General features: G+C 54.6%; 1 protein-coding gene across 5 annotated transcripts; it reads right to left on the bottom strand.

The window, feature by feature from the left end:
- Positions 1-694: 694 nt before the first annotated feature.
- INCA1 (inhibitor of CDK, cyclin A1 interacting protein 1) lies at positions 695-21,842 on the bottom strand. Of its 5 annotated transcripts, XR_005588169.1 has the most exons (8): positions 18,846-18,967; positions 16,839-16,971; positions 12,897-13,016; positions 11,965-12,007; positions 6,137-6,345; positions 4,490-4,673; positions 1,604-2,456; positions 913-924 (listed from the first exon to the last, which is right to left on the bottom strand). XR_005588169.1 is itself a non-coding variant. In XM_039500039.1 (7 exons), the coding sequence occupies exons 2-7, from the start codon at positions 16,877-16,879 to the stop codon at positions 2,307-2,309; spliced, it is 747 nt and encodes a 248-aa protein (XP_039355973.1). In that variant the 5' UTR covers positions 16,880-16,971; positions 21,739-21,842; the 3' UTR covers positions 695-2,306. The 5 variants fall into 5 exon arrangements, 4 of the variants coding, with proteins under 4 accessions (XP_039355973.1, XP_039355972.1, XP_039355971.1 ...); XM_039500039.1 differs by lacking the exon at positions 18,846-18,967 and adding an exon at positions 21,739-21,842 and having other exon boundaries at positions 695-2,456; XM_039500038.1 differs by lacking the exon at positions 18,846-18,967 and adding an exon at positions 20,392-20,498 and having other exon boundaries at positions 695-2,456.
- Between the last annotated feature and the right edge of the window lie 274 nt (positions 21,843-22,116).

Genomic DNA, 22,116 nt, shown 5'->3' with positions numbered 1-22,116 from the left:
GGGGACAGGTTGTGGGAGGGTAATAGGAGCCTATATAAGAAAAAGCCCCAAATATCGGGACCGTCCCTATAAAATCAGGACATCTGGTCACCCCAGGCGGCTCTTCCAGGCAAACATTGCGCTGGAGCCAGAGTTCGAACGAGAGGATGCTGATCTGAGTTACCCCAGGTATCTCCACCGCTCGTAAATTTAATCCGAACCCTCCTTTGATGCTGGGATCACTTTCTTTAGCCCCCGCGGAGCAGCTCGGGAGACAGCGAGGCCTCGCGAACGGGAAATCTCAGGCCACGATCGTTTGCAGCCCCGAGGAGAAACCCGGCCCTGCTCTTTCGCACTCCGGCCTTCGCTGGTGCATGGCCGGGCCGGGTTCTGAAAGGGTCCCTCGCCCGCCGCACCACGTCCACCTTCACATCAGCGCTGGGGGGTAGCGACACTGGCCTGGTAGCCAGGCTGCCGGGTTTCTGCCACTGAACCGCTGCGTGACCTGGAACAAGTCCCTTCCTCTCTATTTCCCTGCCCACCTTTTGTCAGGGCCTGTACCGACGAGCTCCCCTTCTCCCGCTCTGTGTCTCCGCAGCACCCGGCACAACGGGGCCCCCGAGAGGTGCTACCATGGCAGAAATTTGGCTCTGTCCTATTACAGCTTCTTTCCACAACGCTCTTTTGAGGGGGAAAAAATGTAAACACGGCCAAGTGTTTCCACTTCGTTTAATAGCGCGGATTATAAATAAGCTGCACTTCCCACAACGAAAGCAGGAGAGGACAACCCCTGTCGGAAGAACCTTTCGAGACAAGCTGAGCTAAGCCGGAGGCATCGAAAAGCAGCAACGTGGAGACCAGAATTCTAGCACGGATTTCGCGTAGGGTCACTCGACCGCGAGATAAACGAAGGATTTGTCCAGTAAACCTTTAGGGTCACGTCTCCTATAGTTTGAACAACGGATCTCTCTTGTTAACTTCAAAAAATACACACTAAATGCTGTGGAACGGTAAAAACATGAATCATTTGGGCCTGGATTCAGCTAGGTATTTCCACTCAGGGCTGGACATCGAATTAAGCGTGGGCTCATGTTCGTTACTGGCCTCCGATATTACTGCACATGAGCTCATGACACAGGACCAGACTGCAAACCCCTCACACCAAACAGCTGGTACATCCAGAGAGACTAGTCGCAGCCGGCTAGGATGTGACGCCTTCAGAAGCCCAACGCTGACCGTTTTTGCCGTGACAACAGACGGTCTGAACATTGCCGAGAGCCTGGGGTTTTATCCTGCGGCACTGGAAGAGTCGGTGACAATACTGGCTGAACCTCACCCCGCCACCGTCCTTGCACAAAGCGGGGGTACTTTCCCGGGAAAGAATATAGCTTGTTTCCGTAACAAAACCCCCAAAGAGATGGTATCGTTAAAAGTTTGCCGTGGGGTTTTCTGAATGATTAAACGAAAAGCCAGCCATCGGGACTGTCAGTCGGGTAAGAACCCGAAACTAGGGACAGGGGAACTGGCCGGAGGTCCAGATTCGCACCCCCGCTCTCCCTGACACGATGGTTTGGGGAAAGCCAGCAGGATCGCCTCTCCCGTCGGTGCCCCGCTCCACACTTACCTCACCTGGACGGCTCTTGGTGGGGAGAAGAGAAGCGTCGCCGAGCGTCCCGGGACCATGCCACCCATGGCTTTTGCCTTTCCCCGCTGTCTCCCACGACACCAGAGGGTAGCCTCCCACTAGCCAACGCAGCCTTCCACCCGGGGCCGAGACGCATCCAAACTTCAGCTCAGGTGCTGACCTCGTCCCAGGCTGGAGGCTTAGCTGAGTATTTTGGGTGGGGAGGGCGGCCGGGGGACACGGCTTCGAGACCGTTTCATCGCGCGCCAGGGTGGCTCATCCTTCCCAGGCGCGGAAGGCAGCAGATTTGCTTCGACGCCGTTGCCTGGGTGGCTTCGCTCTCGAAGCGTTTGCTAACCAAAACCCCCCTCCGAGAGGTAGGTGCGGGGGAATACAGGCAGCCCCCTCTCCTTTTCTGCTCGCGCTGAATCACTATGGAAACAATCCTGCCGGCGTCTTTCTGGCTACGGAGCCGGGTCCCGAAAGCCCACAGAGAGCGTCAAGACGGAAGCGGTTGCTTTCCTTGCCCAGAAAACAAAAACCCCCAACCAAAAACCAAGGCACGAAACAGTCAATAACCAGGAACCAAGCAGGCTCTCGGGGCGGGGGTGTGTGTGTGTGTGAATCCAGTTTCAATATAAGGCCTGCTGCAAGCGTGCGTGGGTGATAGCCCCCTCCGTCCCCCACGCTGAGCACTTCACGATCACTCTTCAGGCTGGTACCGAAAGCCCCAGAAGGCTTCCTGAGGCAGGCACCTGACCGGCGGCTGGGGTCGGTCTGCCGTGGCCACCAGGGAGGAGCCCCCCCGGCGTCCCTCGGGGATCCCTGGCTGCTCTCCCGGGCTGCAGCTCCGCTGAGGGCCAAGGAACGAAAAGAGAAAGGGTTACCAGCGTAATACTTCCCAGCCCAGCCGGCCTACGCCCGAGTCCTGTACCTTATCCTCGGAGGGTAAACGGATAATCCAGCCCTCTCCCCGCCCACCCCCATGCCAAGGCAGTATGAAGGCCGCCCTCCCACTAACTTCTGCACAAGGACCCGATTTCCAGAGAATATTTGCTCGTTCTAGGAGTCAAGGTGCTAACGGTGGCTTTCATCGGCCAACCACTGCCTGGGATGTGAAAGCCCAGCTGGGTTTGTTCTGCCTCCGACATCATCAGGGGGCAGATTTGCCAAGTGGGACCGAGCGGCCCATTCTGTCGGTGACGTCCGAGGCAGAAAGGGATGCGGCTTGCTCTTTTCGAGCTGCGCTGGCCTGCGGTTCTAAGGGGTGTGAAGGCTTGAGAGGGGGTGAAGTCATCCACAGAGGCGAGAGAGGGCTAAATTTACAAAACTACTTGAAAAGCTCGCGAGAGGAATACAAAGGGGCACGATTACACCTGGTTGATTCAAAAAAACATTTTTTGGGGGGTGGAAAATGCCAATTAATTGAAATTGAAACTTTTTGCAGGAAAGTTTCAACAAATTTTCCTGTTTTGAAAAAAAAAATTGGGGGGGGAAAAAAGCTTTGAAATCGTGGAAACCTGCTGTTTTGACATTTTAAAAAGGAAGGTTTGAAGTGACTTTTTATTTTGAAATTGACGTTAATTTGTCATTGCAAAAAAAAAAGTTAAAATCAAAATGAAAAATTGCAGAACGACGGAAAGGACAGATTTCGATCGAACCGATCCAAGCTGATTTTTTTTCCCCCCGGCTGTTCCGTTCGCAAACATTTTGACTTTTCGTCCTGATTTGGGACAGGGAAAATTGACAAAATCTCAAAGATTCTCACAGGACGGGAAAACCATTTCTCACCCTGCACTAGAGGTAATAAAGTTATACAGAATGGTAAACGGGAAATAGGGTTGAACCCTTCCGTTCATTTATCCATAACACAAGAACAAGGGGTCTATGCAATTCAACTGGAAGGCCGCAAATTAAAAACCGATCGGAGGAAAAACTTCTCCACACAAGGCACAATTAGCCTGTGTAACTCACTGCCACAATAGCTCATTGAGGACAAGGCCTTATGGTTGTGTGCAAGATACGGAGGTCATTGTTCTGGTTTATTCGGCACCGGCGAGGCCTCGGGTGGAATACCGAGTCCGGTTTTGAGCGTGACACTTTAAGAAAAACGTGGAGAAATTGGAGAGACCCCAGCCACAAAACATGAGAAAAGCTTTAGAAACCTGATCTATGAGGAACAGTTCAAAGACCGGGGCTCCTGTAGGCTGAGAGTGGGGACCAGATAATCTTCAAATAAGTTATAAAGAGGGATAGTGATCAATTGTTCTCCATGTCCACGGAGAACAGGACAAGGAGGACGTGGCTTCGTTTTCAGCAAAGGAGATTTAGATTAGATATTCGGGAGAACTGTCTGTCTCTGAGGATCGTTAAGCCCAGGAACGAGTTCCCTAGGGCGGTTGTGGATTACCCGTCCCTGGAGGTTATTAAGAACAGGTTAGACAACCAGCGAAATGGTCCAGGATTGCTTCTTGCCTCGGCTGACGGCTTAAGGTCCCTTTCCAGCCCAACATTTCGATGATTAGCAGGATTCGGGTGAGTAACAAGAACATCCAGGGTGAGACTCATCAGGATTTCCAGCTAAGCAAGAGGTTTGGAAGGGCTATGACTCCTCCGGCTCTAAGGCAAGAGTCGATCCCCAAGTAATAGGTTAGGAATATGGTTCCCGTGGGGTTTCTTGCTCCACCATTGGGAACAGGATACAGGACTGGCTGGAGCATGAATTTCCCCATGTTCTGAGCAGGACAACGCTTTTGAATGCCACCGTTTTCCATCTGAACAAAAACCGAACCGTGCACCTCACACAGGGAACAGGAGCGATTTAGGGGGAAGAAAACCCCAATCTCATTCATTCACCCATCTTTGTGACCCACACACCCCACTCACCTGCCCGCTGCCGCTGCCGCTAACAAAGGAGTCCTCTTCCCAGAGCCAGGAAGGTCTTGGCTTTCTCAAACAGCTCAGCAGGTCTCTTCCGCTTTGCAATTCTTCGGCTAGAGAGACAGCGGCGCCTTCGAGCCCTTCAGAGCTGGCTGGGGATCCGTATCCACCCCATTTCAGCCTCTTCAGCCTGTACAGGGCCATGCACACAGCACAGTGTTTGCAAACACGGGAATATGCCCCAGAGGCCAGAACTGAGATTGGGGGCCCTGTGACCATTGTATAACCCAGGCCAGAGACCTGCCCCGAAATATTCCCGAGAGCAGAACTTTTAGGAAAACATCCAATCTGGACAGCGATGCAGAATCTGCCTTGACCCTGGGTCAGCGGTTCCGACAGATAGTTACACCCCCTGTTAAAAACGTGCGCCTTATATCCAGTCTGAATGTGTCTAGCTTCCGCTGCCAGCCATGGGACCGCGTTCGACCTTTCCCTGCCGGATTGAAGAGCTCGTTATTCAATACTGGCTCCCCCCTTGTAGGTACTGATAGACTGCAATCAAGTCACCCCGAAACTTTAATTACTCAGGTTGGAAGTTGGCCCGGACAAGAAGATTAACACCTGACTTCAAAACACAGGGATTATTTCATTCTTACAAACATCCGGGGAGACAATTCCCCGCAGCGGAGCACCCCCTAGCACCACACGGGGGGATCATAGTCAGCCCTGCCTGGCAGGGGAGGGTGCACCCTGCTGAGCCCCCCGCCCCGCTCCCTGCAGCACAGCAGCATATTGCAGCGAGCTCACCAACGTAACCTCCTGGCGCGTTATAAATTGGGAGGCCACCCCTCCAGGATCGCCCTAGGGTCTCCAGGAATTAAACATGAACCTTGAATTCAAGATGACGTCATGTGATGAAATCTCCAACCAAAACTGGCAACCCGAATGATATGGGAAAACCGACGCCCCGACCCCTCCGAACGCCCAACCTGGCCAAAGCTGCTTAGCTTGCCAGATTTAAAACCCACGGCGATCGAGAGTTAATCAAGTCAATTTAATTATAATAATCAACTGATTAAATGACAGCCTCGAACTCAACAGCAACAAATGCAGCTTGCCAACGGCACGAAGGAGGGTTTGGGATTTCCGACAGAAAGAGACGCAGGCCTCCAAATCTTTTCTGCCCCATCACGTCAGTGGTTCTGGTCACCCTAGCTCCATAGACTATACACTGAAATGTACGTCCGATTTTGTAAGCACGTCGCTTTGAAGTGAGGTGTAACTTGTGGGCACGCAAGACAAATCGGGGTACAGTAATCTGGGAAGACGGACACCCACTTAGTCAGGGGGTTGCATTGGTTTAACGTAGAGTGAGAGACGCCAGGAGCTCAACCGATTCACTTGAAGAAAGGGAAGGTACTCGACCGCAGTCTGTCCCGGGGAACAGAAACTCAGCGCTGCAAAGTGAAGCTAGACACATCCAGACAAGGCCTGCGAGTTTTATCACTTTACTCGGCCCTCCGCCTTAATGCCATTAGCGTGTCGCTGCATTGACCGACGCTGTGCCGTGCAGAGATAGAGAAACGACACAAATCCCACTCATTCCCCTCCCACAGACGCCCGCCCGCCCGCCCGATAAATTCAGCTCCATACTGATCAATGCTGCTTTGCCTTTTCTTCAGGTCCTCCAGGTGGTAACAGACCGACATCACGCTGCCGTTCGCCGGTCTCCTTCGTTTCAGCCGGCCGCTTCTCCTCCGACACAGCTCCCGAGGAGAGGGGAGCGCCTGCGGGATGGCCAACGTGTGCCAGGAGCCTGCGTCTGTCTGGGCATCCGGCCTGCGGACGGCAGAGCTGGACCTCTACGAGGTAAAGAGAACGTACGAATTGCCAGCCTGGATCAGACCCCAGGATCCTCTTTTCAGAGGAAGGTACAAGAACCCCTCTTTGCCCCTACAGTAGGTCTCATGCCGATCTCTAACACAGATTGGCTTGAACAATGAAACGCGAGGTCTCAGCATTAGCTATCATAACTCTGAATAGTCTCACCCATATACATGGCCAGCCCCTCTTTGAATCTTGCTGCCTCCTCTGCCACGGTAACGTCCAGTGGCGGGGTGTTCCAATGTAACCTCCCTGCAACATTCCCAGGTCAAATCCGCCCCGCTCCCTGCTCCGTCACAGGGGGGTGCAGGGCCCTGACTCCCCCCCACTCCATGACACTCTGTTTGCCAGAAGCTGGGAACGGGCGACAGGGGGAGGATCACTTGATTCCCTGTTCTGTTCCTTCCCTCTGGGGCAGCTGGCAATGGACACGGGGCGAGATGGACCTTTGCTCTGACCCATAGGGACGTTCTTATTTCTTCCTTCCTATTGTGAACAGTGCCGATCTTTTCGGTCTCTCTCCATAGGAGAGTTTGGCCAGGCCTTAACCAATATCATGCCTGGAGCCAGGCAGGAAATGGTTTTCTCGTCTTGTGAGACTTTTTGAAATGTTTCCCAAAAAAAGGAAAGAGAGAGAGAGACCGAGACTCTGGTCTGAGTCAACCCCTGCCATTGGCTCATCCAGGAATCACTCAGAAACCGAAGCTATTAATAAACAATTTAAGTTGTCGGAGGGCCCAGATGCCAGGCAGGCGGGAGTCCCTGCCGCCAAGCTAAAAGACATCACAGGTGGATGAGAGGAAAAAGCAGGTCGTGGTGGGAGGCAGCGTAACACAAATAATACAACACGTGCATTTTTTAGCCGATCGGGAGCAGCGTTTTCAGGCCGTGGTTGTTCTCTTATGGAAGAGGTGAGTTTTGAGGAGGGACTTTTATGGGCACGGTGGCAGGCACATGGAGGATCTGCCTGCCAGGGTAGTCAACCAGTGCTCCATGAACGACACTGGCCGGGTTCCCTGAAGCGCTGTAAGGTCTGGTCTACACTGCAGGCCTACATCGGTATCACTCTGTCGCTCAGGGGTAGCCACACCAGAACCAAAACCAGAGAGAGACAAAGCAGGCTGCTCCCTAAGTCAGAGCCACAACTCACTCCACCTCGGCGGGATGACTACTCAGGACACAGATCGCATGCTGCCCTACAGAGGCCCCTGGCCTGCAAGCGGGACCAGGCAACCCCTTAGGTGTCCGTTTTTACAGTTTTCAATCCGCCACCGTGACCTGAAATCATCCTGCCCCAGCTGAGATCAGCAGACGTGCGCTCAGCTGTCTACCAAACCATAAGACAGAACTGCTGCTGGCCAAGCGTTTCCTGGTGCGGGGCCACTGCTGGGGCCCCGAAATGGTAATACCCGAATGTAGGTATACAGGAATATACCCCATCCTTGCCCCCTCCTAATAAGCATGCCGGATGCAAATCGGCTCTTACCACCATCCTCCATCTCACCCCTAATGAGCTAAAAATCAACTCCCCAAAGCCAAGAGCTTTCCTAATTAACAGCCGGCAGTGCTAAGCAGGGAACAATAACAACGCTTGGAGATGCAGCGAGTGCCCTACAAAGATAATTAATCAACGGAGCAGGGGAGAAACACAGCTGACATTTTTAATGGTTTTTTTTTTTAAAGGGAGATTTCCTTGTACACCTCCTCGCCGCTTTGCAGGTGGGTGGGAGATTTAACCAGCATCCGAAAGGTCTCAAGGACTCGTAATCATCCAGATTGTTTTGGGGCTTGAAATCCCCTGGCCCGTAGGTCAGACTAGTTCATCTATCGATCCCTTCTGGCCACCTGCGGTTTCGAGCTGGGATCTGACGTCTGCAACAAGCAGCTATGCCCTGCCTAAAATTCCAGCCCTTATTCTTCGAGGGAAGTGGTTGACGATCTTCAGGCAAGTCTGTTAATTAGTTTAGGAGTTAACAATTAATTAAAACGATGTCCTTTCAGCAAGGTAAGCAGCTTGTCTCAGACTCCCTTTCGTGTGTCCCTAATGATCTCGTAGGGCACGGGCAGAGTTACGGCCTCGCTCAGGGAAACCGCCGTTGTGCGTTCACGCTGTCGGCTGCCTGCGCGATGCCGTGTTCGCACTCGTGGCCCTTGCTCGGGTTCGCAGCGGTGCACCCACAGCGCATCTCTTCCTCTTCTGCCGCTAAGAGTTGTGGGAAGGTGGAGGGGGGTCGCGGGGCATCCTGGGTCCTGTCCCAATGCCCCGTGACGCATTGCTTCACATCCCAGCAATCCCTGCGCTTCCGTCTGCATTTGGTGCCATCTTTCAACCGTCTGTGAACTGCGCGTGCTGCCTCTTCGCGCTGCAGGAATGGATCGCGCCCTGCTGGCCAATATGCTGCTCGCTCTGACCAACGCATCACGAGTGGCAGTGGAACGCCGTTTTTGGGATCGGTCGCTACCCAGTTCGGAGAGGGAAAGTCGACCGTTGGAGTCGTGTTGCCGAACGCGTGCAGGGCCATTCATCGCATCCTGCTCCGAAAGACCGTGCCTCTGGGCAGCGTGCGTGACATTGTGGCTGGCTTGGCACAAATGGGTTTCCCTCGCTGCGGAGGGGCGATAGATGGGAGGCGTGTTCCAGTTCTGGCACCAGACCACCTCGCCACCGAGGACATTCATCGCAAGGGGGATTTCTCAATGGTTCTCCAGGCGCTTGTGGATCACCGTGGGCGTTTCACAGACTGTTAACGCAGGCTGGTCTGGAAAGGTGCACGACGCACGTATCTTTCAGAACACCGGCCTGTTTGGCAAGCAGGGACTTTCTTCCCGGACCAGAAGATCACCGTAGGGGAAATTGAAATGCCCATTGTGATCCTGTATGCTTGGGAATGCAGTGCTTGTAATGCTGGGAGGTGACTGTGACCGGTGCAGATGATGCACTGTGAAGGTTTAAGAAAATTACCTGTTGCTTTGCAGGGCTCTGTTTGCTTTCAGTTAATGGAATAAAGATGCTTTCAAACCAACACAATTATTTAATTAAAAAACAACAACCAGAGGAGAGAGACAAACCGACTGGAGCCAGGAGGTTGACGCGAGTGTGCTGGCGGTGGCTGGGGGGTGAATGGGAAAGTTTTGCGACAGCGGCTGCAGGGGAGGGCGGGCGCGGAGCTGCTCGGTTTGCAGCGCTAGAAGCGCGTGGAGCGTGCCCGCTCGGCGCTCCGTAACGTTTAAGATCCGCTCCGTGGCTTCGTTCTGGCGCGCTGCGTTCTCCTTTCGCTCCCTCTTCTCGCTGTCCCACCCCTCCTTCGATTCCTGTTTCTCGGCGGCGGAGTGCACGATAACCTCACGCAGAAAGTCCTCCTTCGTTCGCCATGGCCGCTTGCTAATTCTGCGCAGCCTAACCCAGAGGGAGGCTGGGCTCCCCAGGTCAGATCTGCGAAGACAAAAGGCAACATTTTACAGGAGCGGTGTTGTGTGCAACGCAGAGACCACCGATTTAAAACACACCCACTGGTCACACACCTGTCACTAACTGGCTGACCCCAGAGGCAGGGGAAATCCGTGTTTCAGCACCGTACTGGATACTGGACACATGGCTCTTGCGGAGAACCAGCACTGTGTGTGTGTGTTAGGGGGGGCGATACTCATTCCTGTCCCCGCATTTTCCACAGGCTGTGTCCATTATGGCAGATCTCTCGCTGCTGAGGGTGAGCAGGGACCCAAGAGAGGGTCTTCTCCAAGACTCCGCCGCTCAGACTAGGCATAGGGTGGTACAGGCATCACACAGGCACAAGCCTGCTTTCTGCAACCCCCCTGCCCCCAGCAACGCGCTTCAGCGATTCCCCAAAATGAAAGCCACTTACCGGGGGCCTCCTCTCCTGTTTGCGCTTCGCCAAGCTCCGACAGCTGTGACTGGCTAGGCGCCTCCGGGGTGGAGACGAGGTCCTGGCTGCCTGCATCTCTGACCTCCGACTCATCCTCTGCCTCTGGGTCTCCCTCCGTATCCTCGTCCAAGATTTCCTCCTCCTGGCTCGGTCCACTCTGGACTGGCACGCGAGCCACCGAAGTCTCCGCAGTGGCCTTCGCAGTGGAGGTGGGGTCGCCGCCGAGTAACGCGTCCAGCTCTTTGTAGAACCGGCAGCTGGTGGGCGCAGCACCGGAGCGGCGGTCGCCTCCCGCGGCGCCTTCACTTTGACCCTGCGCTGCTGTGTGTCCCGGTCATGGCCCCGTTCTGTCATCCACCGGGAAATCTGTCCGGGGTTGTTATAATTCCTACGGCGGGAGCGCAGCTGGGACTGGACGGCTCCTCTCCCCCAAATGCCGATGAGGTCCGGCAGCTCGGCATTGCTCCAGGCGTGGTCACCTGGAAAGATGCGCCGAGACCACTGCATACACAATGGGACCGGGATCTCACAATGGGGGAACCCCATCTCAGTTGAGGGGTCCATAGTTGGTACAGTACTACCAATAAAAATGATCATCTGGGCTGGAGCATACACACACGCACCCCCAAAAACTCCAGCAAACTCTTTCCAATTGCACCTTTTCTGCCAATCCTTCCTGCCCTGCTCCGCCGCCCATAAAGCCAGAGATCCCAAAAGCCGTCGCTTACAGTGCCCGGCATCACCACATTCTTCAGAAGGAACGGGGCGGGGGGAATCTTTGCCCACCCAGATGATGGAAAGCGATTCCCATATGTATAACTTCACATCGTTAATCACGGGGGCACATCGTGCGCGAACGCGGTTACCGCACCGACTGATGAGTGGGACTGTGGGGGAGATGGACGTCTTTTTTTTTGGACGGTGGGGGGCTGGCTGGAGAGAGAAAGCAGCAAAGAGTGGAGAAGAATCGGGGGCCTGAGTGAAGGTCCGTTGCGCAGATCAGCGTTAGCTTCTGCATCACTTCTCAGGGGACTGACAGCTACGCAGGTACATTAGGTATTATTTTTAATGGTGCCTGCCGGAAATAAATTTTATGCAAGCTCAGGGAGCAGCAGGAGGCCAGTAATTGGCATGCAAGGTAACATGAGTAATATTTTTAAAGAGAAGGGAGTCTGGGGGCTGGGCGAGGCCATAAAAATTTTGAGCAGCGAATATTTCATCGTCCTGATAGCAAGAACCAGGAAGGGGTAAAAACATTTGTATCATTTGATGCCTGCAGTGCGGGTTTTCCCACAACGCTTTGAGGAAATGAGCCAGCTTCTGAGCTCAGGTCCATGGGGGTAAATCCGGAGTGACTCCACTGAGGTTGCTCTGGATTGACACCCGTGTAAACGCCATTAGAAGCTGGCCCAGGTCGGATCTCAGCTGGGGTCTGTGTGGCACGACAGGGCCGTCATTTCAATTGTAGCCTCAAGGCGTTGCCGCGATGCAAATAATCATAAACGGAAGCAGGTGTGTGAGGAGCGCTCGTTAGGTAAGTAATCCATGACGGCACTCAAAAGGGGCCATGGAGCCGGGAGCAAATTAGGTTTGCAAAACGCTTTACCAATCAGGATAAATTCTATTTGCATGTCCCTGTTTTTACACGGCATGTTAGTTCCACCGACGTTGAGCGAATCATTAAAACACCCTCGTGCCTATGTGACAACGTACCAGCAGGGGTGAGGCTTCCCTGTATTCTTCCATCCAGGGCGGGCTGAAAGAGAAAGAAAATGTCATTTCAGCTGCGCATTAGCTGTACCTTCACGGTTCCTAGAAGATGTTCGTTCGCAACTTGGAGAGAAAACAGATGCATTAGCCGCCACCCGATGGAAAACATAACCGGAGGGTTTGGATAAAAACAGCCACTCAGATCTTGGCAGACGCTTTTCCAACACCCACTGCGATGAATTCCATCGTCTGTGTAACTCAGGGGTGTCCAAACGTCGCAAAACCAACAACACACCGCCCGGTGCTTCATTTGCATTGAATTTGCATAACTTCTAGGCCATGATGCTAATGGCACCCAACCTGGGAACAAACGGGAGAAGCATGAATATACATGGCTTATAGGGAACAAGTCCCTGCCCTTGAAAGATTACAGGCTCTCTGGGCAACAGAGAAGGGTTGGGAGGGGAAACTGAGGCACGGTGAGGAGCAGTGGCAGAGCTGGGGCAGAACCCAGGCCGGGCTGAGGGGAGTGGGGAAAGGGGGGACAACTACAATGGGCCCCCCCCCACAAAAAAAATCATCTGTAACATCTGTGCAAACAAAGTGAAATGGGACGGGGGCCTCAAATTTCTCTCTGCAGGCCTGAGCATCAGCACAGTCTCTCCTAACCACGGTCTCCATTCCCCGGGGGTGGAGATGGTGCTTATCCAACGAGCAAGGCCAATTAGCCCCCGAAGGTTTAAATTGGAGAGAGCTGCTGCGTCGTTTCAACCCCCCCCAGCAGGGAAGCTATTGTTAGAATCCGCCCCGGCGCTGCTGCATCATAGCGCGGTGCGGGCATGAAAAGGGTTAGGTAACGGGGTCGGAGCCGAGCTCTCCCCAGGATATAATCAGGAAAACGCTGGCTGAGGCGTGGGAAGCGCCTCGTTCCCTACCTTGGCCGCTGGCTAAGCCCGCTCCAGAATCCATCCGCGTTGTCAGACGGGCCTCGCTGACGGGTGGGGAGCTCCGTGGTGTCGGCGTTGGGTTCATCTCGGCGGACCACCTTGGACTGCCTAGAAGCCAGCCAGCCAGCAGGCGTGTCAAACAGAGCCGTGGCTCTCAAGCCATTTATCGCCGGATATGCGGCCCGCAAAGCGTGGCCTGTGGTTGAGAACCCCACCTAGCCCCCGCCCCAGAAGCCCCTAGGCTCACTTGAGAACCGGCGAAATAGCAGCCGACGGGGGACGAGAAAAGGAGAAACTCTCAATATATTTAAAGAAATCCCAAATAACTCTTTCCCTGTGTGACTCAGCAAGATCCAGCCATCAATCCTCATACACCTCTGCCGTGCCACCCCCATGTGTATTCCTATCCACCCCGTGGGAACCCCTCTGATTAGCCTCCTCCATACGCGTCCGTTCCTACCTATCCGCCCGCCTGCGGAGATGAGGCAGGCGGACAGACGGATAACGCACACGCTGAAGGGCCTTGGGGACCTGGGACCCAGCGTTTCCAGCACTCGAGAGTCAGGATTATTTCCAGCCATAAGGCACGGAGAGGGGAGGTGCATGGCAGCTTGCTTTGCTTCCAGCTCTCTCGCTAATGCAACAGGCATCTCTTCCCCTTCTGCGTGGTGAGAAAATTAACCTCATGCTGTTTCCTCCCTCCTGTTTCCTCCGCCCGTGCCAGGCTAGGCCCAACCGCGTTTACACACAGAAGACTCTTAAAAAGGCGACAGTCGGACCCTGAAATCGGTCTGCCTTTGCCAACAGCCAAACACGGCATTGTCGCCGAGGGGAAATAATTAAGCGGAGAATAATGATGGTGATTAACGACCCAGCGGCAATGCTGACACGCACATCCCTAATTAACACAACCGGAAAGGAGATGGCACAGAATAACACACCAGCGGTATCAAGTCCATGTCTGACAATTCGGAGGCAATCTCGGTGCCTCAGTTTCCCTGGGGGGTGAAAATACCTCCCTCAGAGTGCAATGGTGAGGAGTAATTGGGCTCATGCTTGTACAGTGCTTTGAGATCCTTAACGGCTGATTAACTTGTCCAGGAGAAGTTGCAACCTCTTTAATCGAGCGGAGAAAGGCACCCCGAGAAGCAACGGCTAGGGGCCGTTTCTCGTCCACACTAGGAAAGGTTTGCCCGTGTAGCTACACTGGCAAACGCGCTTAGGGTACGGGCGTCTTAGGCCGGCAAAAACCTTCCCCTGTGCTGTGACAGCAAAAGTGGACCTGGCCTGGGAGTTAAATTCAGACCAATTAAAATTAGGAACAAGGCAGAAATGTGATTAACCACCGGAGAAAACTCCCCGGGGCAGGGGGTGGATTCTTGAGCCGCTTTCGTGACGGGGCTCAGTCCAGAGGGAACTGGGTTGAATTCTGCGCACTGTGTGAAACAGGAGCGTCCAATGGGTCCCTCCCTTCTGGCCTTTGAATCTATGACCCGTCTGCTGCTGCATAAAAGCAAACACGCAGGTTATTAAGCCAGGCAGAGGAAGACATTTTAAAAGCCGACCTGTAGCTAAACAGCGGTGCAATATCACCCGCCCACCCCGAGTACAAAGGTACGGCAGTGGCCTGAAGCCAGGAAGATAACGATACTTGGAAAACGTGCCTTTGTCGTGCTATGTCTTTGCTTCCGGTCGGGGAGTATTATTTCGGGGATCATTACGTTTAATAATGTTAAATCAATGAAACAAAGAGAACTTTTACACGGTGGTGACGGCGAACCCTGGCTCACGTTGCCTGGTCACTCATTGTTTTTGAATGCGAGTTACACAGGTGGCTCGCACTAGTCCGTGAGCTGACTAATTAAGTCCATGCCCTTTGCACGAGCGTCTCCTAGCACGGCTTACACACGCGAGTGTTCTTCCACTGCTGGAGGGGGATGGGGACGACGGGCCCGCTTGCTGGACGATGAGGAACGGAGCTGGAGAAAGAGGGCCAGGTTTCAGGGGGGGACCCATTTGGGGGTGACCCCCAGGGTTCAGCAAGACTAGCTGGGTCTAAGCGCCTAACATGCAAATGCTGGAGCCTCGTTTAAAAGTGGCGGCTCAGAACTTTATACTGGAATTGGAAAAGGTTCAGAAAAGGGCAACCAAAATGATGAGGGGTCTGGACCGGCTTCCGTATGAGGAGAGATTAATCAGACTGGGACTGTTCGGCTTGGAACCGAGGCGACTAAAGGAGGGGTATAAAATAATGACTGATGTGGAGAAAGCAAATAAGGACGTGTTATTTACTCCTTGTAACACAAGAACTAGGGGTCACCCAATGAAATGAACAGGCAGCAAGTTTAAAACAAACAAAGGGAAGTATTTCTGCACCCAACGCACAGTCACCCTGTGGAACTCCTCGCCGCAGGATGTTGTGAAAGCCAAGACTATAACAGGGTTCAGAAAAGAACTAGACCAGCAAAAACCAGGTGCTTAGTAAAGTTGTGTGTCTAGCCAAAAAACGCAATGAATCTACACTGGAAGCTACAAGGCGGTCTTTTTAAAAGTGCTTGGATGCACCTACCCAAAGTGTTAATGACATTCAGGAGTCAGGCCTAAAAAATAATTATATTGGCTTAAAAATCATGAGATTTTAAAAGTCTGTTAATAAGCATTAGGACTTATCTGATATCTGGTTTTTGCTTTTTTTGACCCTTTCGGTCTCACTTTTTTCAGCTGTTTTCTGCAACCATTAGGACCAGAAATTGAGCTCTCTTAAAAATTGTAAAAAATGAAAGCTGAGCTTTGTATGTTATAACATGACTCCAGGAACTGGGGCTTTAAGAGGAATATCAACTATTGTGAGACTCATGCTGACATCCTGGGAATTGATGATGCTGAAAGGGGGGTGGATTTCTTAGCACTGACTTCGCTGTATTTCAATACGCTGTACAGTAAAAAACAAAACTTCTTTCCCGACTCAGCTCGTCTCTGCCACCTGGTGGAAATATTTCCCAGTGACAATTAGAACAACTTTTTTTTTTTTAAATACTTCCTCTTCAGCTGCCCAGATACTAGACAGACACATATTTGTCTAGATAGACAGAGCTGCAGGACACAGCGAGAAAGAGAGGGGAGTGTCTAGAGACCGACAGGCAGATCCATTTGTCCTCCCATCCCCAGCTACATCTACTGATCGATCCCTCTGTCCATTCCTTCCGGCCATACATTTCCCTCTCTCTCCATCTCCGTCTCTATCCATTCATCCCACACGCTATCTATCAGCCATCCCCATCCACCCCCTTTATCTAACTGTCTGTTTTGCCCCATCCACCTCCAATCTATCCATCCATCCCCAGACACCCCCTCTATCTATCTATCTATCCCCATCCACCCCCTCTATCTATCTATCTACCCCACCCACCCCCTCTATCTATCTATCTATCTATCCCCATCCACCCCCTCTGTCTGTCTATCTATCTATCCCCATCCACCCCCTCTGTCTATCTATCTATCTATCCCCACCCACCCCCTCTATCTATCTATCTATCTATCCCCACCCACCCACCCCCTCTATCTATCTATCTATCCCCACCCACCCCCTCTATCTATCTAGATATCTATCTATCTATCCCCACCCATCCCCTCTATCTATCTATCTATCCCCATCCACCCCTCTATCTATCTATCTATCCCCATCCACCCCTCTATCTATCTATCTATCTATCTATCTATCCCCACACCCCCCCTCTATCTATCTATCTATCTATCTATCTATCCCCATCCACCCCCTCTATCTATCTATCTATCTATCTGTCTATCCCATGACTTTGAGAGCAAACACACAAAACCCCCTTGAAAAGCCAGGGTCCCCCATTTAAAAGGACTGTGATACAAACGCCGCCCTCTGAATTTAACCTGTTTTGTGGCAATTAGTTAACGTACGTAGCAAATGGGACGAGGGGCGTGCAGGTCTCCTCCTCCATGCCTGGCCGCTGCTGCGATGGTCCCCAGGGTTTTCCTTGATCTCCCCAGTTGTGTGCGCCCCCCTGCTACCGTGCTGGGGGTCCCCTTAATCCTGCAGGGTGCAAACCAGTAACACAGGGTCACATGTAACTCAGGGCCGGCCATGCTCCCTGGCACCACCCTGCCATGGCCCCGTAATGACCCTTCCCTAGTGGGTATCAGAGCCGTGTGTACGGGCACCCCGATAACCCAACCGTCCACGGTCCTGCCCATCATACACCCCTGATATAACACCCGCCGACCAGCCTGTGCCACCCCATAGACCGTCCCCGGCTCCTCTCCCCACGCAGGGGCCCGGAGAAGAGGGATCCGGTGCACCCAGCTCCTTTTATGTGTCTTCCTCCACGGTACCCTCGCCCCCTTGATACCCCTTCCGTGGTAACCCCCCACCCCATTAATACGTCTTCTGCGGTACCCTCGCCCCATCAATACCCCTTCTGTGGTAACCCCTCACCCCATCAATACCCCCTCCACGGTACCCTCGCCCCTTTAATACCCCCTCCACGGTACCCTCGCCCCATTAATACCCCCTCCACGGTACCCTCGCCCCCTTGATACCCCTTCCGTGGTAACCCCTAGCCCCATCAATACCCCCTCCACGGTACCCTCGCCCCATCAATACCCCTTCTGTGGTAACCCCTCACCCCATCAATACCCCCTCCACGGTACCCTCGCCCCTTTAATACCCCCTCCACGGTACCCTCGCCCCATTAATACCCCCTCCACGGTACCCTCACCCCCTTGATAACCCATACGTGGTAACCCCCAGCCCCAAGAATAACCCCTCAACGGTACCCTCACCCCCTTGATACCCCTTCCATGGTAACCCCTTACCCCATCAATACCCCCTCCACGGTACCCTCACCCCCTTGATACCCCTTCCGTGGTAACCCCTCACCCCATCAATACCCCCTCCACGGTACCCTCGCCCCTTTAATACCCCTTCCGTGGTAACCCCTCACCCCATTAATACGTCTTCTGCGGTACCCTCGCCCCATCAATACCCCTTCCGCGGTAACCCCCCACCCCATTAATACCCCCTCCACGGTACCCTCGCCCCTTTAATACCCCTTCCGTGGTAACCCCTCGCCCCATTAATACCCTCCTCGGTACCCTCACCCCATTAATACCCCTTCTGTGGTAACCCCTAGCCCCATCAATACCCCCTCCACGGTACCCTCGCCCCATCAATACCCCTTCTGTGGTAACCCCTCGCCCCATCAATACCCCCTCCCCGGTACCCTCGCCCCTTTAATACCCCCTCCACGGTACCCTCGCCCCTTTAATACCCCTTCCGTGGTAACCCCTCGCCCCATCAATACCCCCTCCACGGTACCCTCGCCCCATCAATACCCCTTCTGTGGTAACCCCTCACCCCATTAATACGTCTTCTGCGGTACCCTCACCCCATCAATACCCCCTCCACGGTACCCTCGCCCCATCAATACCCCTTCTGTGGTAACCCCTCACCCCATTAATACGTCTTCTGCGGTACCCTCGCCCCATCAATACCCCCTCCACGGTACCCTCGCCCCTTTAATACCCCCTCCACGGTACCCTCGCCCCCTTGATACCCCTTCCATGGTAACCCCTCGCCCCATCAATACCCCCTCCACGGTACCCTCGCCCCATCAATACCCCTTCCGTGGTAACCCCCCACCCCATTAATACGTCTTCTGCGGTACCCTCGCCCCATCAATACCCCCTCCACGGTACCCTCGCCCCATTAATACCCCTTCTGTGGTAACCCCTCGCCCCATCAATACCCCCTCCACGGTACCCTCACCCCCTTGATACCCCTTCCGTGGTAACCCCCCACCCCATTAATACCCCTTCCGTGGTACCCCTTGCCCCATCAATACCCCGTACATCGTAACCCCTCGCCCCATCAATACCCCCTCCACGGTACCCTCGCCCCATTAATACCCCTTTCATGGTCTGCCCCAGATGATCCCCTCTGCGTGACACCTTGGGGCACCGGTGGGGGGGGTCAGTCCTGTGGGTCCCCCCCCCATATTGGGGGACCCGGCGTGTGGAGCAGAAGGGGGGTGGACGGGATGGCTCTGGGGGGGGACACGGCCCCCTTCCCCCACTCCATGGGGACAGGGTATGGGGGGGGTCACTGCCCCCTTTCCCCCACCCCCTCGCACGGCCATGGGGACAGGGCATGGGGGGGGGGGACGCTCGCACGAGGGCGGCTTCCCCTCACCTCAGTCAGCACAAGCCTGAGGGCTGGGAAAAGGCGGGAAAAACCGTTGGGGGACTGAAAAAAGGCGGGAAAAACCGTTGGGGGGCTGGAAAATGGCGGGAAAAACCGTTGGGGGGCTGGAAAATGGCGGGAAAAACCGTTGGGGGGCTGGAAAATGGCGGGAAAAGCCATGGGGGGCTGGAGAAAGGCGGGAAAAGCCATGGGGGGCTGGAAAATGGCGAGCGGCTGCTCCGCCGAGCCCGGCGGCTCAATCCCCCAGACTGTGGGGCGCTCGGACGGGACCGGGGCATGGGGGGGCGGCGTAGAAACCCCTCGGCTCCTGGCTCCGGCGCCCGCCATGATCCCCCTCTACCGGCACCAGCCCGGACCCTGGCCACACATCACCCCCCTAAGGACACCCGGGAGACGGGCTCAGACCCGTCCCGCCCGCCCGCCCACCACGGTGCCCAGACGTCTGCCCCTCGGCGGGACCGGTGGTGCCCCGGGGGGGGGGCTGCTGGGTCCCCGCCCGTGCCCGGCTCGCACGTGGAAACCGTGCAAAGGGGCCGGCGTGTCCGCTCACGGACGCCGGCGTCACTCGGGAGGAGGCTGAAGCCAACGGGTTTCCGCTTGTGAAAGGGGGGGGGGCACTGTAGGACGGAGTTGTCTGTTTGCTTTCCACATGCCACAACTGGAGCCCCCACCCCCCAAAAAAAACAACCATTCGTGGCTTTTCTGCCATTTGCTCCGGGCCCACACGAGGCCGGGACGTGGGTGGTTCGGGGCCGGGGTGTTACCGCTGGGCTCGGCCCAGGCCAGTCGCAAGGGGGGATGAAATCGGCCAGGAAGAAGAGTTGGGGTCGGAGGGGTCCGGCCGCGGTTGGAGAGGGAAGACGGGGAGTAGCTGCCGGGCGGGAGACAGGACGCAAGCGAGTTAATCGGGAACGGGGCCATGGGCGGATGCGTCCAGCCCACTCGTGTAAAGACCCAGAGAGGGTGAACCCAGGAGTCCTGACTCCAACCACTAGATCCCACTCCCCTCACGGAGCCGGGCAGAGAACCCAGGAGTCCTAGCTCCCAGCGCCCCCTGCTCTAACCACCAGCCCCCACTGCCCTCCCAGAGCCGGGCAGAGAACCCAGGAGTCCTGGCTCCCAGCACCCCCTGCTCTAACCCACCAGCCCCCACTCCCCTCCCAGAGCTGGGGAGAGAACCCAGGAGTCCTGAGTCTCACACCTTGCTTGCAAGTATCCTGTTCAAAATGTGATCCGGCCACAGCCACTAACCTCGGGTTATAACTCGCAGGCCGAAGCTACCATTGACTTTTTAGGAAGGAGAGGCCTGCGGCTCGGGCGATCCCAGCTCGATTCCCATCTCCGCCACCGAGTCCCCGTCCAACCTTGGTCGAGTCACTGAATTCCCCCCCGCCTCAGTTCCACCCTCCGTAAAAACGACGCGCTTACGAGATCAGACACGGAAACACAGACGCGTCCCAGCCAGGCTGAGACTGAACGGTTGCTGACGTCCTCCTTTGGGCTGCATGAGATTGCCGTTTGGACTGACGTCGCTAGCGCTTTTTATGTCGCCTGGTATGCAGGCAAGTATCTAGAGGAGTTGATGAACCCCCAGGAGGACCTCTGCGTACCCCCGGGGTACCTCAAATATAGACCGACCCCACGTTTTACTGGGATAGCTGTCTCGGTTAGGGGGGTGATTTTAGACCCGGTAATATAAACTCTTCCCTCGACAGAAAAATTGGTAACGGTGAGGCTGGTTGCAGGCCGAGACCCCAACTCATCCCGCTGACCGGCCCTACTCTCTTTGCTTGTCTCGTTTCTTACACAGATTGGCAGCTTTTGGGGGCCAGCCGCGCCATCCCGGGATCCCAGCCGGTAGGGCACGCAGGCCACGCCAATAACCAACGGGACAAGAGACAACTTTGTGAGTGCAGAGACTAGGAATAAGCCAACGCGTTAATCCCGTCCCCTGCCGGTAGGTTTCAGAGGGTTTCTGCCACGTACATTGGCCAGTCTCTCCGTAAAAGAATAAACGGACACAAATCGGATGTCAGCATTCAAAAACCGGTGGGGGGAACACTTCAGCCTCCCTGGCCACTCGATTACAGACCTAAAAGTCACAATATTACAACAACAAAAACCTTCCACAAGAGACTCCCACGAGAGAGTGCTGAACGGGAATTAATTTGCAAAATGGACACCATTAAATTAGGCTTGAACACGGACTGGGAGTGGATGGGTCATTACACAAAGGAAAAACTATTTCCCCGTGTTTATTCTCCCCCCCCCCCCTGTTCCTCACAACTTCTTGTCAACTGCTGCAAATGGTCCATTTTGATTATCACTACAAAAAGATTTCTCCTCTCTCCTGCTGGCAATAGCTCACCGTAACTGATCACTCTCGTTAGAGTGTGGATGGTAACACCCATTGTTTCATGTCATCGGGTCGGGGGTAATAGGTGCCTGTATCAGAAAAAGCCCCCCAAAATCGGGACGTCGGGTCACCCTCCCTTCTCGCCACCTGCAGTCAAGCAAAACTAGGCCCTGTTTTTTCCCAGCGGGCGTGCGGTGCACTAGGAAGACGCCAGAGGACGGCCTGCCTCGAACACACCTTACCTAGTGCAAGCCCGTGACTGTCCTTCCCTGAGCTCCCTTGTGTTTTTCCACGCCAGGAACATTTTCGGCCGGCCCCGAGCGGCTGCCGGTGTCCAGGACGAAAGGGGAACAAGCAACGTGGGAAGATCAAACCTTTCTGTCTGTCCCCCGTATAGATCTCTATTTTAATCTTAGATCACTGTTAAAGGCCTCCCCCCGCAACCCAGCTAGCTCCTTGGGGGAGGTGCCCCCATGCTTAATACTGGGGCAGATCCCCTCTCCTTTCCGTTGCCAGGAATGGGGCAGCTCCCCCCGCTGCTTTCAAAGCAACCGGTTCAGGCTCTCGGCTGACTCAGGCAGTCGGGGTCGGTTTCCCGCCTTGTCCGAGCCAGGCGCTCC

This window comes from Mauremys reevesii, linkage group 14 (genome assembly GCF_016161935.1).
Source record: "Mauremys reevesii isolate NIE-2019 linkage group 14, ASM1616193v1, whole genome shotgun sequence".
NCBI lineage: Eukaryota > Metazoa > Chordata > Testudines > Geoemydidae > Mauremys > Mauremys reevesii.
The sequence above is the reverse complement of the archived record's forward strand: the minus strand, read 5'-3'. Positions and strand labels throughout refer to the sequence as shown.